Here is a 17,772-nt window from a genome sequence, read left to right as displayed (position 1 = left end):
TGTATTGTTTTTACAAAGTATACAAAAAAGCAACACACTTTAAAAATGTCCTTGATAGAGTATCAAACCTTTTAAAACAAACACACACACACACACACACACACACACACACACACACACACACACACACACTACATTTCTTGAAATCCAAAACGGGTTCTTCAGTCTGGACAACATTCTGCATTAATGAGAAGGTATGCTGTGTTGGCACGTTTGTTCCTTCTCTGTTGAAAACTATATGAACGTTTGTATAGAAAGAAGTATGCTGGTAAAATCCAAAACATGACCATAATGCCACAGATGCCATTTTGAATTTATTCAACTCTGAAATCTAAAAATGATCAATCTTTTTGTCTTATTTCAGATTTCCCAACGAAAGCCCTTTTCAAGGAGCGGCACAATCTGGACATGGCGTGGCTTTTATACAGTGCTTTGTGACCAGAATCTTTTTTTACAGTTACATAAATGTCCAGTTATTCATGTTAGATCATGGTTCTATAAAGTTGAAGGAATATTTACCACAAAAATACTTAAATTCCTGGTTACAACAAACGTAACTTCAAAGTACGATCTTGTATAGAACATAAAGACGGTTGTTTTTCCTGTATGATCTATAAGATCAAACATGTAACAAAAAAACAGAGGTCTAGGCATGTATGTGTATTTGGGTCCCTTTGTATATATTTCATTAACTGAGAAAAACTAAACATGTCACAGCTTGGAGTTGAATTCAATACAATTCAATATTATTTTATAGATGGGTAATTGTTAGAAGAAAAACGTATTTACTCTTAATCAACTACTGTTTCACAGTTATATTATTAATCATATAATGTGTAAAGGCTTGTGGCTTCTCATTTGACCTCCTCTCCTGTTAAAACATACATATGCTTTAACAGTGACCTTCTGATGGAGTCTTGAGACTATGGATGCCTACATGTTTCTGTGTGAAGAACGTGGTGTTCCTTGTTATCATATCACCATGCAAGCGAATCTGAAGACGTCATGAGAGCTTCTGTGATTGTGTCATTAATGTATTTAAGAGGTAACTCTCTGCTCATTCATTGAGCAGTCCAGGATACGCAATTGACATATCATGTTGTGTTTCTGACTCTGCTCCTCTTTGCAAAGATTAAATGTCCTGATCAATGATTTTACCACCAGGTGTCAAATACATTTTTCTATCATAATTGGTCCTTCGAAGCCGGATCTCATCAATCTGGTTCAGAGAATTTTAAATAGCTTTTTATTTCAGGGATTGTAAATCGTTCCGGGAATTATAAAGGAGTCCTGTACCGGTATTTTAGATTCTTCCGTACCAAGAATAAAGGAGGAGTCCGGGACCGGTAAGCGCTTCAGTTGGGCTGGACCAGAGGATTTTAAATAGCTTTTTATTTATTTCGGGGAATGTAGAAGGAGATTCTTCCGTTCCAGGAATTATAAATGAATCCAGGACCGGTAGTAACGTCAGTAAGCTACAGTTAAGAAACATTTTTAAAAATAAATAAATAAAAATGTGAGGTTAACCGTGGTTCAGAGAATTTAAATATGAGATAAAATCACTAGATATAAAATACAGAGAAACGAATAAAGTATGGGGTCAAACACTAGCAAAGGGAGTAAAGAGCAAGAAAATGACAAGAAGTGTGAACAAAACATGACTAACTTTTCTAATCTGTATCCAAGAGATGATAAAGTGGTGTGCGGGGGGCCAACTCCTCCGTGTTCTTGCCCATGCTTCCGCTCCTCCTGCAGCAGTGATCTCACTATCCAGAGTCTCCTCCAAAACATTCCATTCTGCTCTCTCCATCCTACCGCCGCGGCCCCGGACACCCACAGCCAAAACGCAGTCAGAGGAGCTGAACTCGTGGCTGCGTTGGAAAGAGCCAGATGCACCTATCTGGGCCCTTACCTACCCCCAGCACACACCAGACCAGGAGCAGAATACGGTAAGCCATATATATCAATATATCCAGAGGTTTCAGGGAGTTTTGTGATAGAGCCCGAGACTGATTTACTCCCACTAATACAATTGCCTAATCCACGAACTGGAGAGGCAAACCAAGGACCTACGGTTCTTGTATACAGACCTTGGTCTCAGGCAGATGTGAGGAAAGCAGTAGAAGGCATTCCTCACCCAAAAGTAAATCAAAGTGACATGGCACGACAGTTTAGATTATTGTGTGAAAGTTACCATTTAGACGGGATTGAAACGGAAGCCTGCATGAGACAAATAATGGGAGTGGATTGGTGCCAAATTAAAGGGGATTGGGATCCAATAGAAGGCAACGGTCCCATAGCACAAGCACATGCCGCTTACGGAGCCCGGCTTGACGGCCTCCTGAACCGGATCCAAGAGCACTTTAGAGATTGTGCAGATTGGACCAAAATCACTGATTGTAATCAAGAGAAAAACAAAACGGTCATGATCTTCTTTCAGAGAATAAAAAATGTGTTTGACGCACACAGCGGCATTCCATGTCCAGACCCCTACGTAGATCGCGGGGCTTATGCCCAGCAGTTAAAAAATGCTTTTATAAACGGTCTGTTGCCAGAGATCGGGGAATTCGTGAAAACACATCAAGTGGGCTGGCAAAGATGCGCGCTTGAAGACACCAAATCATATGCTATACACGCAGCAACAGTGGTACAGAGCAATTATCAAAAACAAACTGCTGAAGCTTATGTCATTAATTGTGATAATGATGATAAAAATGATGAAATATCTGAATCTGTTTGTTCTGATGTTTACTTTCGAGATAATCAAAAGCGCAGAAAATCTCGTGGACGGGGACGTAGGCAGAGGAGGGAGAGTGGATGGAAGGAAGACAACATGAAGAGGGGGGCTTGCTTCCGCTGTGGAGGGGTAGGACATTGGGAGAGGAACTGCAAGGAAGAAGGGGAGTGAGCAGGAGGCAGAGCATCGGAGGACCCACCTTGGCTGACCCAGGTTGTATAAACACAAACACACCAAGTCATGAGCCTATGGGACACTAAACAAAAGAAATATAAAAGTGTTTGTTGCAAGAGGGAGACCGTTTGTGACAAGATATAATATAAAACAATATTGTTGGTTAATTCCAGAACATACAAATCTGTTATTTGAACCTCAGAAGACAACAAATTAATAAAATGATAAATCAAACGCAAGAAGGCATGAAAGTAGTTTAGGTTACAATAAAATGACTGCTACCAGACAACGGTTATAAATTAAACCTAGCCACAACAATCTATTACGTAGGAATTAAAGAATAAAAAGATATGAAGTGGCTCCGCCATTTGGAACAACAACAAACGAGGGACATGCGCACGCTGTCTTACTCTTAAAAACAAAAATACGAGAGCTGGTTTAAAGCCTTACGGCAAAAATAAGAATAACAAATCTTTACTGAGGTAATATTACATTTTTTTTTTTTTTTAATAAGAAGGTATTGTGAAAATCTTACCATCTTTTCTCAGAGGAAAGGCTGCTAAACTAGCTAAAACTCCACAGGAGAGTCAGATTTTACTCTGGTATGTTCCTCAAACAATAGATAAGAGTGCAGAGAAGAGACCTATCATATCACCATGCAAGCGAATCTGAAGACGTCATGAGAGCTTCTGTGATTGTGTCATTAATGTATTTAAGAGGTAACTCTCTGCTCATTCATTGAGCAGTCCAGGATACGCAATTGACATATTGTGTTTCTGACTCTGCTCCTCTTTGCAAAGATTAAATGTCCTGATCAATGATTTTACCACCAGGTGTCGAGTACATTTTTCTATCAGTAATGGAAATATATTTTAATGATTCCGAGCAAATTGTAATTTAAAATGAAAAAAAATTTTAAACACCATTTTGTGCTAGTAATGCACAACAATGGAACACAGTTCAATGCATTAATTAGATTTGGTGAATTTTCAAACTTTTACAATGTTTATTTATTACTTTTTTTTTTTTTTAAATCCTGATCATTTCAAAATAGCACAAAAAGAAACATGGTCAAGTGTTGGCTAGTGAAGATGGAGCGCTCTCTTTAGAATGCATGGAATTTAATTACCTTGATTGTATCCAAATTAACAGCATTACCTTATAGTATATTTTGGAATAGATGACACACGACTGAATTCACCATACTGCAATATTTAAAGAAACTGCTGTTATTCAATTAGTGTAGTGTCTTTTTACTGTAACCCACAATCTTCTCGAGACCAGGAGCATATTATCAAGAGTTTATTGTAAAAAGCTTTCCACACATCAAACTGAGTCTTTTTGCAGAAACAAGAAATGACTTGATAGCATGGAAATACACTTTATAAACCCTACTCTCAGGCTTGTGTGGATATAGAGACATCTTTGTATATCCGTGGAAACACAAGCAGGTTGGTCTTTGGTTCCACTCTAAAGTGCTAAAGTTTCTGTGGAGCAGCAGTATCAAGTCTTTTGGTAGCTGGAAAGGAGTTCAGAGGATCAGGGGCACCAGTTTTCATCCTCTTTCACATCAGAGAAGTGAAATGTTAAAATGTACCGTCTGCTCTTGTAATCCACACTTTTGTCGACAAAAATCCCGACCTACTCTCTACCTCTGCCAGCTGAGAAGCAACGACGTGACGAATGCGACAAGAGTCACCCGGACATGTTGCCCGCTGCCTCTGTGCCATCCTGTGCAGTCATTGTGATGCAGCAGAGGCCTGTCCAGGTCGTCCGCTCTGCTGTGCTCGGACGCCTGGCTGCTTGCCGAGCACTGCGCCAGGGGCATCTGATAGGAGGTGGCCCGCTTCTCCGGCCGGTCGGGACTAGAGCCGTCGCTGGGACGCTGGCCGTTGTAGAGCAGGTAGCCACCATGGGAATCCTGCTCCATGCGGAACAGCTCATACTCCGTGTGGGGGAGCCGGATGCCCAGTGCTATGCAGCCGTTGGTTAAGGTGACGTCCTGCTGCACCCCAACCTGCCAGGATCCCTGCACACCACATTCGTTGCCATTGAAGACGTTGAGGAGGGAGGTGGTGGTGAAGTCCATGGGAGTTACTCTCATGTGGTTCACTAGGGGATGAAAGACATAAGAAAACCTGTTAACTCCTTCTGGAAGCCTTTGAACAGGGTCTTTTTCATTATGCTAATGTTTCTCCTCGCTTAACGTCTTAGCTTCTCCCAGCGAAGATGTGATACAGAGACACGAGGAAGAGCTGAAGATAATACATCTTTGGTTCCACAGTTGCTTCAGAATGTATGCCACAGGTGCAGAATTTATACGTCATGCCACTGGATTAAAAGCTTCTTTGTAGGATACGCCCACTTGCCCTTGCGCCAAGCTCCTCCAAAAGCCTCCTCCCTCCTCAAGGTGCATTTAAGAGATTGGAAGATCCTCCAATATGGTAGAGGAAGACGGTTTTTGGTTGCGGGAGGAGAAAGGATACGAAGAAGCATAAGCAATCTTGAACCTCAGACTTCTCAATAATCTCTCAGCAAGAAAGCGAATACAAATATTTCCCAAAATGTTGAACCATTCCTTTAATTTATCGGACTGTTACAAACAGTCAGACCGTAATAGTTGTATCAACAATCAGAAAGAGCAGAAGAAACATAGTTAAGGACTTAAGTTCTCCTCGTTATCATACATTAGTCTGAGGAAAACTATTAACATAAACTACAATTTGCAGATGATGTTGCTGTTAAAAACATCATACCATTGTCCCCTTTACCTTGCAATTTTATCTTTAAATCATATTTTTTAAATATTTGTTTTACTTCTATTCTTATTTTAGTTTTTTACCTTTAGTGTTTATATTATTAGTTTTTTCTAGTCACTTGAAATTCTAGTCACTGAGAATTGTTGGTATTTAACACGGGAAGAAAATAATTTGCTGCAAGACCAGAAAATATCCACCAGTTACCTTTGAAGACAAAGTCTGTCCCGCCCATGACCAGGGTGGAGTGAAGCCCTCTGCTGTAGCGTCCGCGGGCGTAGATGGTGAAGGTGGGGTGTTTACAGACGGGGTCAGAGTAGTGGTAGTAGTGTCCCTCCCACGTGTGGTTATTGTCGTGGAAGATGAAGTGACGGGTGAGGAAGAGGACCTCGGGGCGAACCTCGCAACGCTGGCTCACCCACTGACCGTACAAGCCCACGGTCAGGTCGGCGCGCGGTGACAGGATGGGAGGGTGGAACTCATCCGAGCGGAAGATGATACGACATGCGACGCAGCCGTGGTCATGGTTCTGAAAAACAAGGGAAAGAAAGGTGAGCCCAGACTAGATAGATAGATGGATAGATATATACTTTATTCATCCCCAGGGGAAATGTGTTATATTATCAGAGTTGCTAGTTATTTTGATCATGAAATCTACATAAAAAACATCTTGCTATACAAATACAACTACAATAAAACACAGATTAAACAACACAAACAGAAGTTTATGTTGAAATAAAGATCCTTAATAAAGAAGGAAACAATTGCTTCTTAAGCAAGTGCATTAGGCAGGGCGACTTTATTTGTTTAATACACCATGGCAATTCAATGAGCTTCCCCTGGCAATACAAATACAGCAAAGATACACGTTTTACAATGCAAAAAGTACAGGCAAGTGACACAAGAGATTCAAAATGTAAAGTAACTCTTAGGACAACCAGTAAGCGAGCCCCAATGCTTCTAGGAGGGTCATATAGCAAAAGCCCATCCAGTGGCGTTCTGAACAAGTTGACGTTTTCAAAGAGTGTTTTATGAAAGCCCTGTGAATAGACCATTGCAGTAATCCAATCTACTGGAAATAAAGTCTTGGGTTAGCTTTTCTAGCTCTGGTTGGGCAACACTCTTAGATGGTAATAAGAAGAATACGTGACCTATTGGATGTATTTCTTTGTTAGAAACATTTTACATTTACCAGATTGAGTTACATTTTCAACTAAATTGGTAAAATGTCACAAGAAAATGACTGCAAGCAGGAGATGTATAAACATTGGCACCTCCCAGTGGTATTATCAGAGTTGCTAGTTATTATGATCATGAAATCTACATTAAAAACATCTGGCATCAGTTAAGAGGCAAAGGAGGAAAAACTATTTATTTCAGTCTGATTCTCTTGTGTTGGAAGCCAGACAAGGTTCCAGCATTTTCTCAGGGTGATCGCATCATTTTACTGTAAAAGACAGATGTCTTGAACTACAGCCATGACAACAGAAAGTCACACAGCGAACAGGGAGATGAACTTTCATGCTCCTCACGAAACAACAGGTTATAGAGTCTTTAAATTACCATCAATCATATTAATTCATATAATATCTTGTTTAGTGAAGCCTGGGATCAGCATGTGATCATAGTATTCACATGCAGGACAGCTGTGGGTCTCTGGCTGCAGAAAAGACTTGAGGGCCTGATGGATTCAGAGCTGGAAGCCTTCGTCATACTGTATTCCACAAAATCTCTTCCAACGACTGAACTCAAGGGAGGCGGTAGAGTTTTTGTTATTTGAGGGTGGTCACAATGTAAGACCTAACCCCACCAACCCTATCACTCTTTTCCCAGACAACACACATGTCCACATGAGCTTCATGGGAAGTAAAACAAAAAAATGACTAAGAATTCTGAAAGAAGAAAACAAAAAAAGTCACTATGTCCTACAGATGAGATAATCCCAGAGCAGCTCCATAAACGCCTCAGAGTGACAGGTTAATGGAACAACTGGAGGGGACGCCTCCTCTGAATCCAGCCCTGTGTGTATGAGAGTATGGAGTATTTTTACTGAACTTTTGCATCTAGTTTTTGTATGTACGATTAAGATGTATAGCAGTATGTATGTATGTAGTAGGAAGAACAATACATAAATACAGCGTGCAGAAAGTTTATTTTAACACATACCTATGTGTATACAATAAAAAGAGCAGACGGCTGCAGGTGTGGAAAACATGTTCCAGATCTTGAGCCCATAAAACACAGACAGCCTGTGTGAGCTGAAAAAAAAAAGGCCCCGACTATGAATATGTCTTCAATCTATTTTTCTTTACTCATCTCTTTTTTCATGGTGCCGTTCTTGGCAATGAATGATGCAAGCTAGAGCAGAGGATTAGTTTCAAAAGGAGGGAGAGATCTATCCATCCATACATGTGCATGCATTTATACACACAAATTAAAATCAACTAAGCAAAGCTAAAAAAAAAACAACATAGGATAAAATTAGCTTCTGGGCTTTTTATTATAATAATAATAATAATAATAATAATAATAATAGCATAACAAAAAAAGAGTTGACCGAGATGAACATGTCAATATTTGTATTAATATTAACTGCTCTCTTCTCCTGTGTAGACTCTAAAGGCTGGACATTAAAAGAACAATGTTCAGAAATACATTATTTTAACGATAGTTCAAATAGTGAGATTAGTTTTTCTGTCAATCGGCTAATTTATTAATTGATTACTTTTCAGCTCGGATCAAATTAAGTTGAAGCTGAACATCCCTTACGTTCAATGAAATGAAAGGGATGCTATAACAGACCATTCTTCATTTCAGTGGGTGAAAGTATGGACAAGCTACTCTCAGAACAATTATTTTGCCGTTTCAATGTAAAGTTATACACAAAGTTTACATTAAAAACAGCAAAATACGCATTTGTAGATACCAAAGCACACAATGTCCAACCTGTTCAAGCTTGTGTTTCAATAAATTGTTGGCTCCTCACACTGAAAGCAAAGCATTTTATACCCTTCCTGGAATTGAAGAAAAAATAAAATGGAGGAAATGAGGAAGGATATTACTTCTCTTGCTTCATATGAATTACATTTATTCATTTCATTTTTACTGCTGCATTTGGCAGCCACTTTAGTCTGAATTGACGTACAAATGAGGTACAATCCAAGCCACAGTACATCAAGGAGAATAAGAACTGAATTACAGTTTGTTTGGCAGAAATCTTTCATTTTGGGCATTTTGGGGAGGACTGCCACAGTTCAGTGGAAGATGATGTCCAGAAGCAAACGTTTCACAAGGAACAGAAACCATGCCAGGCTTTAAAACACTTCTTGGTTATATCATAGAAACTACACCCAGTGGTGGGATGTAACGAAGTACATCTACTCAAGTGGTGCTTGAGCTTTACTTGAGTGCTTCCCTTTTATGCAGCTTTATATATTTCTACTGCACTTAAATCTGAGGCAATTATAGTTATTTTTACTCCCCTATAGTTTTCTGGCAGTTTATTTTTTAGATTACAGTTTTTCCATTTCCTACTTTCCTTTTTGAACAGCTGGAAAATGCATCATTGACTCTTTAGAGATACGCGGTTTTCACAGGACAGACGCACGGCAAACATATGGCAATCTTAAAGAATATGATGTGTTGCTGTTGATTAAACTATTATATAATAGTTACAGGATATACACATCTAAAGCAGTAAAATACAACATACACATTAGCAATACTAATCTAAATAAAAACACTGAAAGGGAACATCTTACTGCACAAAGAGTACTTTTACTACCTACCTTAAATGGTAATGGACGGTAATGTATCGCACTTTTCTAGTCTTCTGACCACTCAAAGCACTATGACATGTCATCATTCACCCACTGATGGCAGCGTAATTATTGGTATGCAAGGTGCCACCTGCCCATCAGGACTAACTGACATTCATACAACATTCACACACACCGTAGGCTACCGGAGCAATTTGGGGTTATGTGCCAAAGAACACATCGACATGGATAAGCAGGAGTCGGGGATTGAACCGCCGATCCAGTGATTGAGGGACAACCCTGCTCTATCGCCTTAAGCAACATTTTCAATGCAGGACTTTTAATTGTAGTGAAGTTTTACAGAATGGTGTTAGTGCTTTTGCTAAAGTAAATTATCTGAATGCTTCTTCCATCACTGACTACACCCAAGTGTTTTTTTTGTTATGTTAGGATCTTCAGAGCTAGACCAGCATCTCTCCTGCAGGAACATCCCAGGAATTTATAATAAGAGTCTTATCTGGCTTTAGTGCTTAAGTTTTAAATATATTTCAAAGGCTTATAGTCTCAAAAAGAAGCAGCAAAAGACAACAAAGCATAAACCAAACTCAGGAAAGCGGAACAAATGACTCTCTGCATGAGGGATACATGTGAAAACACGATAAACCACCGAAACACTTCACCAGAAAGAACAATATAAAAACAGATACCTTCCTAACAAGTATCATTATCAAGTGGTCGTTACTCTGCCTCAATGACGCAACAGTGAAACCGGCGACATAAAATGAAGAGAACAGAACATAAAATTAAAAACACAGTCTGCTGCCTTGCTCTCGCATCACTTCTTAAGATCCACCCAATAACCACGAAACATGAACATGCTGGCACCAGCAAACGCTCTGGACGGGGACCAGCTCCGGGTACACCGCTTAAGATTAATGGATTGGATAGTCACCATTGCAATAAAAGAAATCCCCAAAAAGAAACCATTACAACCTCAAGAGATGGTCAGATTTAGTGCTTTGTGTGTAGGAAGGAGTGAGGTATACTTTCTACCACTGTTACCCAAAAAGTATAGCATTTAAAGCATTATTTACTGTATGTGCATAGCTGGTGACCAATGGGACCCACATTTGACCAATGCAGTTATGATTAAAAAAATGCTCAAATTCAGATTTGTGTTATTATAGAAGCCAAACGTAAAGAGTCAGTTCACTCAAATTACAAAATACTAATATTTCCTCACTTTTCTTAACAGGGATCTAGCCAAGCAGATAGTTTTGGGTCTATGTGCGGAATGTTTTATGAGACTGCTTTTTGCCTCCACACATACAATGGCGGTGAATAGAATTTCATTTTAGTTGCCCATAACATTAAAAAAAGATTTAAAGCAGCATTAATATTTTTGGGGCCACTTATGGAGAGTGCAGCAAGCTGTGAACATAACAAGGACACATCAACCTCTTATAAAGTTGATAATAGACTCATGTTAGCGAATAGTTGGCTATTTACACATTCAGGTAACAACATTTAAAAAAAACAAAGTATCCCTTTAAGCCAATAATACTGTAATAATGTTCGACTCTTAACTGCAACAAGTGAATCACACCCAACTTTCCTCATACTCAGAAAAGAAGAAATAGAGCATATGCAACACTTTGATTTGAGCCTCAGGCATGCATGAAATCAGACCTGGTATGTGCTCGCTGGAATAATTCATATGGCTGCATGATCCCAAATTCTAGGAATACCACATGTTGATCGCTCCCAGAGATAGGCCAGGTCTCACATTGCACCTCTGCAGACCAGCGAGGCTTAAGGAGAGCAGCTCTGGTCATTGCAGAACCACAGGGGAGCTTGTCTGATCACAGATCCTCACTCCACACTCTGTTTACCTTGTGATCAGCAACACCAACCCCCATCGTCCACATTCAAATGGATATTTATTTAGACAGTGGACCCGAACGTGATTTCATTGTAATTTCTGTCGAGGGTGACAGTGAAAACATCACTCTTGGGTTTCACCCAGCAGGGAAACTGCTGTTCAGCAGTGTAAATAGTGAAATTACATCCCGTAAGCACAGCGGAGGGAAGAAAGAGCTCTTTCTTGACGCTAGACTTTGGAGATGAAGTCAGTATGTACACAGTTTCTGGTTTCTACTAGTGCAAATGTTTAGTGTATCAGGGCAAGATTGTTGCATATACACTAGCCCTAAATCAGTTTTGGAATAAAAATGTATTTGAATAAGTCTTTAAGGGTGATTTGTTGCCACAGACAGGTGGAGTTTACAGCCACAGAACAATCCAGATTGCCTCACAAGGTAGAATATTACAATAACTTCAGCCTTCTACACTTTTTTTTTTTTTCAGATCAGTTCACTGCTCTCCTTGTAAACAAGACTTACTTTCAAATGTTATTTTACCCAGGTCTCCTCACAGCACTGCTTAGGCTACGCTATAAAAGAGCACTGTTCTTCAGGTCAGCTCAAGCTGTTTCTGGTGTGTGTGGTCTTTGCGGTGTGGAGGGTCGACACAGTGGGAGTGGAGTACAGCAGAGGCTCTCCACTGAGCTGCGTGCTCAGGACGGAAAACAAAACTCTACCTCTGCCTTGGTCGTGCATTCCAACAAACAAAAAGCACAGTGGATGGGAAGAGTGGATGGGAGAGTACTTGCTGCTGCTGGTACGTCTACGTGTAACCCTCTCCAGGTAGACAGTGATGAGAACTGTAGTGTACAGAGGCATGGACTTTTACTTTTTAAACTCTTCTATGGCCTCTACAGATATGGTCTTTCCTCAAACCACACTGATAGCATGGCAATACAATTAAAAGAAGAAAAATAAAAGTCTTACTCTGGTTATCACCCAACAACCCATAATAATTATGTTGTGATCCCATGGAAGGGGAATCTACAGAATTATAGCATGTATATTTTTTCTCTACAAAAGACATTTCCCCCTCTTTCCTTTAAACGACCTAAGAGATGATCATGAGGGACATACCTTGGAGTTTTGCAAGGCGGTCTGGTAGCTGGACGGCTTGTAGTAGAGCCTCTGGGACGGCTCGGTGTGGATGTCTCCTAGAAACAGCTCCTCCACTAGGTGATCCAGGTTGTGATGCAGGTACTGCTTCTCCACCCTCAGCAGCTGCAGCTCATGCATAGCAAAGTTAAGCTCCCTGGAGCAGTCGTAGCCGCCCTCCTCGCTCCACAGCTCGTAGACCACGCTGGGCTCCCAGGGGCCCTTCACGGCCCCTCTGCAGCTGCGGTTGAGCCTTTGGCTGAGCTCTTTGGCCACGGTGGCTGTGTGACAAACCATCTGGACGCGGTGGAGGTGGTACTCTGCCTCTGTGCCGCCGCGGACGATCCAGGAGGCCTGGTGTAAGCGCAGACGGCCCCGGATCACCAGGGTGTAGGTGGGTTTGGTGCAGTGGTTGTCCTCATAGTAGAACTGGTGAGCCTGGAATGTGTTGTTGGAGTAGAAACTGTAGGAGCGCGTCAGGAACTCTGGACCTGGTCTCACCTCACAGCTGCAACAGGAAATGGAGGTTTCAGATGAACGAAAGGCTCAACCGCAGTTCTCATCTGAATTTGTTTTTTTATAAATACCAAAAGATCTTAAGTTGGCCCAGAGATGAGTGTTTTAATGTGCAGCCAGCCCTTTTAATACATTCAATTACAATTAATTCATTGGTTTAATGTAACTTCAACTGCAAACATGTTTGTTGATGAGCTCCCATCCATAGTACCTGCTGGTCATTGGTCCAAACTGCTAAACAGGAAGTGAGAGCTTCCAATAGGCTTTAGAGTAGAGGGAGCTAAGACTGTACCATGTTGAGTAAAGTATAGAGGGGTTTAGGTGCAGTTCAGGAGCAGACTTGCCGGGAACTTTCTGCAGAAGCATAACTTCTCTTTGAATTACGTTTTTTGTGTGTTTAAGTAATTTTGTTTTCATACTTCACCAAAGCCAGCCTGAACCACTTGTTGGTATTATGTACACCTCAAAATAACCAGCAAAAAAGCACACAGTAATGTTTGTTTTTTTAAACATCTATGAAAGGAAGTGCCCCAATAACAAATCATCCATCACCTAAACTGTGTTAGGCAACATGGCATGTTTTAATGCCCTTGTTTATACAAGTCAAATCTTCCTGGCTGCCTATAAAAAAGATGCACAGTTCTAGCTCTTTACCTGGTGGACACCCAGTGACCTTCTACGGTGGGAGGCATCTGCACAGTGATTCGGGCTCCATTGTGAAGGTGCTTCAACATGTGTTGGCACTGGGATTCTTTGAGCGATCGGCCGAAGGTTTTCTCCAGAGAGAGGCGGCTGGACCGACCATCCAAGTAGTGAAGAGAGGAACCGCCTTCAGCCCAGCCTGCGGAAACAATAAGGACACCAAAAGGTTTAGCTTAGATGAGATTTAAATGAAATATAAAAACAAAAAGGGGTTTCAACCATAAGATTTCCGTAGTATAATACAACTCAGTCAGTTTTTTTGTGGGATGCCTAGATCAGAAAACATGTGATTCAACAAGCCAATATATGTCACATGCCGGCTTATTAGAATGTATCGCCCCCCATCCGAGTATCTCCACCCACAGCTTGAGAACTATCTAGTAGAAAAGTATGAATCTGAACATGAGCATGATGTGTCCCCTTATGGATTCAACTGATTATATTGTTAAAAATGTGAAATTGGGAGGTTAATAGTTTATCTATGTTTAAGTATTAATGCAGTGTTATGAATTATACTGAAATCCTGAATAGATACACTGATGTTAATATGCCATTCAGCTGTTTTAACCTCAGAAATGTGCTTCATCAATGAGTTTAGTTTTGCAGATCTTTTTTTCTTTTAAATCTTTACCACCTCATAAATTAAACGCAACTGACTTTTAAACTAATAATGGAGTTAATTAACTTCAAATAGAGAAATAAGTCATCTGTTTAGTTTGAGGTTTGGCTCTCATGTTTTCACTCTGCTTATTTGATCAGTCAGGCCTCTTTGAAGTGTTTGGAAGGTTTTATGTATTCATTTTACCTCTCGTCATCGCCCGGGGATTACAGGGCTTCATCAGTGACCTGCCACACCTGGTGTGAGTGGAGTCTTCATGGGTTAATATTAGCTGAACATGTGATGAAAAGGCAACGCTTAGATGTCCAGGTTGAAGAACTGATATATGTCTTTGTGCTGCAGCTGACTTAAAACAGACGCTAAAATAAACTCTAAAATTAAGCACAAAGAAAGTTAAATACGGACAAGAGCAGCATTGAAGATTAAGTTTCCACCCTGTCTGCCTACCCTCGGTGCACCACATGAAATAACAATATGCTCAACAATAGGCTAGGCTTAAGGGGATACAATATCGGAAATGAAAGCATTTTTAAAGCCTTCGGCCAAAGAAAAAGCCTTGAAGCCCACATTCCAGCAAGGATTTATTCAATGTAATACTCTAATATCAACAAAATCTACCTTGAAATATGAAGACTTTGCTTACATTTTTTTCTAGCTGGACACAACGTGCTGGGCAATATCATTTAACGCCTTGGGATGCCACTGCAGTCGCCTCAGTGCTTTTAATTTGAGACCAATAACACCAAGGGCGGAACAAAAAAAAATATCTGATTAAAGATGCCAGAAGCTCCATGAAGAACAAAGCTCCATCCAGTTGTTTTACACCCAGCGAGGCAGCTCCTGTGCGTGTAAATCACCACATCACAGTGCTGCTCAGTGGAAACACTGGACAGGGGGAGACTCGATCCCCCGACTCAGCTGGTGGCATTAGATACGCTGCTGGCTGGAGCTGTGTTTAAAAGTCAAAGAAAAGGCTTCACAGTTTGCTATGCATGTGTTTGTGAGCTGTTGTTTTTTGCACCTGCAGTCAGCTCTGGACTAGAGGAAAACCCCTAAGTGGCTGCAAACAGTTGCTTTCATAATGATGAGGGCAGAAAGTACCAGTGTGTGTGTGTGTGCATTTAAAAGAAAACCTGGGGAGATTATGAATGCCCTTTTAACCTCACTGACGTTTCCGCGCCTTGGATTTAATAGCAGGTGAATTTCAGCGTAGGACACACACACACACACACACACACACACACACACACCTTTTTTTTTTTTACAAGGGTTAGTATTAAAAACATACACACAACAAGGGCTGGTTAAGAGGAAGCATCTCTCCACATTTAATGAGTGTTGAATGTGTGAGTTTCTTCCAACAGTTTCCTTTAAAAGAAAACCCTCTCCACATTAAGGCAATAATCCGGCTCGACCCTCTCCAGTCCTTCGCTGCTGCTGCTGCTGCTGCTGCTGCTGCTGCTGCTGCTGCTGCTGCTGCTGCTGCTTTCCCAGACTGCTGCTCTCTATCAAAATCAAAGCACCCACAAAATTCCCAGAGCCCCAAACCACAGAGAGCATTTCCAGTTGGCCTGATCCCACCAGTGAGGTAACCGCACTGGGACCCCTGACAAGCAGAGAGCCTCCACATCGCTTATGGGCAGGGAACAATGCAGAAGTGTCAGAGCAGAGACCAGACAAAGGACTGCTCTTTGAGTTATCTTAGCAGTTGGCAGTGGCTTTTTATATATTATCAACCCTTTTTAAAAATCTCACAAGCATAATTCTTTTAAAAATCCATTAATATATTACTTTTTGTGTTTTATTAACTATATGTATGCAAAATACAGTATATACTGCGGTACATATAACAAACAGTATAGCTGTGTCTATGTATGAATAAATAGTAATTAATGTTTTATAGGCTCCATTCGATGCATTTCTGACACTTGTTTCTCTCAATATTAGTTTTCCATTTTCTGACTTACTCTCGTTTATCTATTAAATATATATTTTGTACTATTATTGTCATTACCGTTTGCCATTTTGTCAACTTTGTGCGCTCGCAATCACCAACATAGTCGCACACATCTTCACTTCTTCAATATCCAACATCAAGATGAAAATAAAACGTCTTTGGATCAGCAATTACTTGAGCAAATCGTTGAGCAATCACTCTTACATTTTGAAAATTGCTGAATATTCACAAATTAAGTAAAAACATAAAGACCTTATACAGTATTAAGGCCCAGCAGAAGTCTTATTCATATTCTTTATAAGATGAAGTAAAAGCAGCTGCTGCTCCATGTTTCTTTCTGAGTCTTTTATGACCTTTAAATCTCTGAAGCTCTAGCTGAGGTTTTCTCCCCTCAGTAAATTTACAGCACACACGATCCGGCCTGACAGTGCATTTTCATTGCCACTAGAAAGGCTGCAATAACACACCACTTAATTGAACGTTACATTCACTCAAACACACTTAGAATAAGTGCTCCAAAATATCGTTTTATCTCAACCCAGTCAATTGAAGTTGCAGCCAAACGTTGCCTTCCTCTGTCACTGCCAGCAGATGGATTGGGTCAACTGCAGTCCCATAATCCTCTGCTGCTCAGACAGGGTTTTCATCAGGAATGGATGTTTTAAGTGGCTCTTAACTCCACAAGTGCTTTCATCTGCCCAGCAGCCCCGGGAAGCTTTTTATTGCCTTTTAGCCTTCAAACATGTTCATCACAGTGGCATAAGGGATAACTTATCCAGCAAAATATTATTACCATTAGAGCTGTTGGACACAAACACACAGCTATGATAGTAAACAGGTGTGCTGGGGTGAGGTGAGGACTGTCAGGTTCCTACCTGGAACCATTTCAAAATGTACCGCAATTAAATAAATAGATACAATTTATATGACCTCACCCGTCTCTATGGTTTAAGCAACAGAGCTTTTTGTTTACCAAGCACACGTGGAGTCAAATACTCGCACCTCTAAACTTGCGGCACTTCATGGATCAGTCAATTCAAGTAACTTAAAAAGTGTCTTACCCAGAAAAGCAACGAGAAGCAGTGTAGATGAGATACCCATGCTGCACTTTGGAGGATTGAAAAGAACTTCAACGGTCACACTGGGAGTCCAGGTTGTCCTTTACGCAGCGTCCTTGTGTATTCCGACTCACATTGTGAATCCCACGCGTGGAGCAAACACTACTCTGGAAATCCGAATATCATAAGCAACACGCCTGCACCTGATGTTCAAAACAAAGAATCGCACCTAGAAAACGAAGGAAAGTCTAAAATTCACTCCGGGACTCTCTGGATGAGCTCAACGCGCTGCTTCACTGGTGGAATGAAGCAGCTCGGTTGCTTTTACGCGCGTCCTCCGTCTCTTGGAGGAGTGTTTGTGCGTGTTTAGAGACTGCACTCCCACGCCTCTGTAGCGATTTTAGGGGCGGAGTTTATGTTGAAGTTTTCTCCCGTTTCAAGCACACTGAAGAAATAAGTCTCCCATGTGTTCAAGGTG

The 17,772-nt window shown here is 40.8% G+C and overlaps 1 protein-coding gene across 1 annotated transcript; it reads right to left on the bottom strand.

The window, feature by feature from the left end:
- Positions 1-4,206: 4,206 nt before the first annotated feature.
- Positions 4,207-17,337, bottom strand: LOC306747095 (protein APCDD1; the record flags this gene model as incomplete). Its single annotated transcript, XM_079230100.1, has 5 exons — positions 4,207-5,023; positions 5,875-6,196; positions 12,425-12,950; positions 13,613-13,799; positions 17,298-17,337. The coding sequence occupies 5 exons, from the start codon at positions 17,335-17,337 to the stop codon at positions 4,560-4,562; spliced, it is 1,539 nt and encodes a 512-aa protein (XP_079086226.1). The 3' UTR covers positions 4,207-4,559.
- Between the last annotated feature and the right edge of the window lie 435 nt (positions 17,338-17,772).

The sequence above is a fragment of the Taurulus bubalis genome (genome assembly GCF_910589615.1).
Source record: "Taurulus bubalis genome assembly, chromosome: 1".
Classification (NCBI taxonomy): domain Eukaryota; kingdom Metazoa; phylum Chordata; class Actinopteri; order Perciformes; family Cottidae; genus Taurulus; species Taurulus bubalis.
Note: the sequence above shows the minus strand (reverse complement) of the source record. Positions and strands in the feature narration are given on the sequence as shown.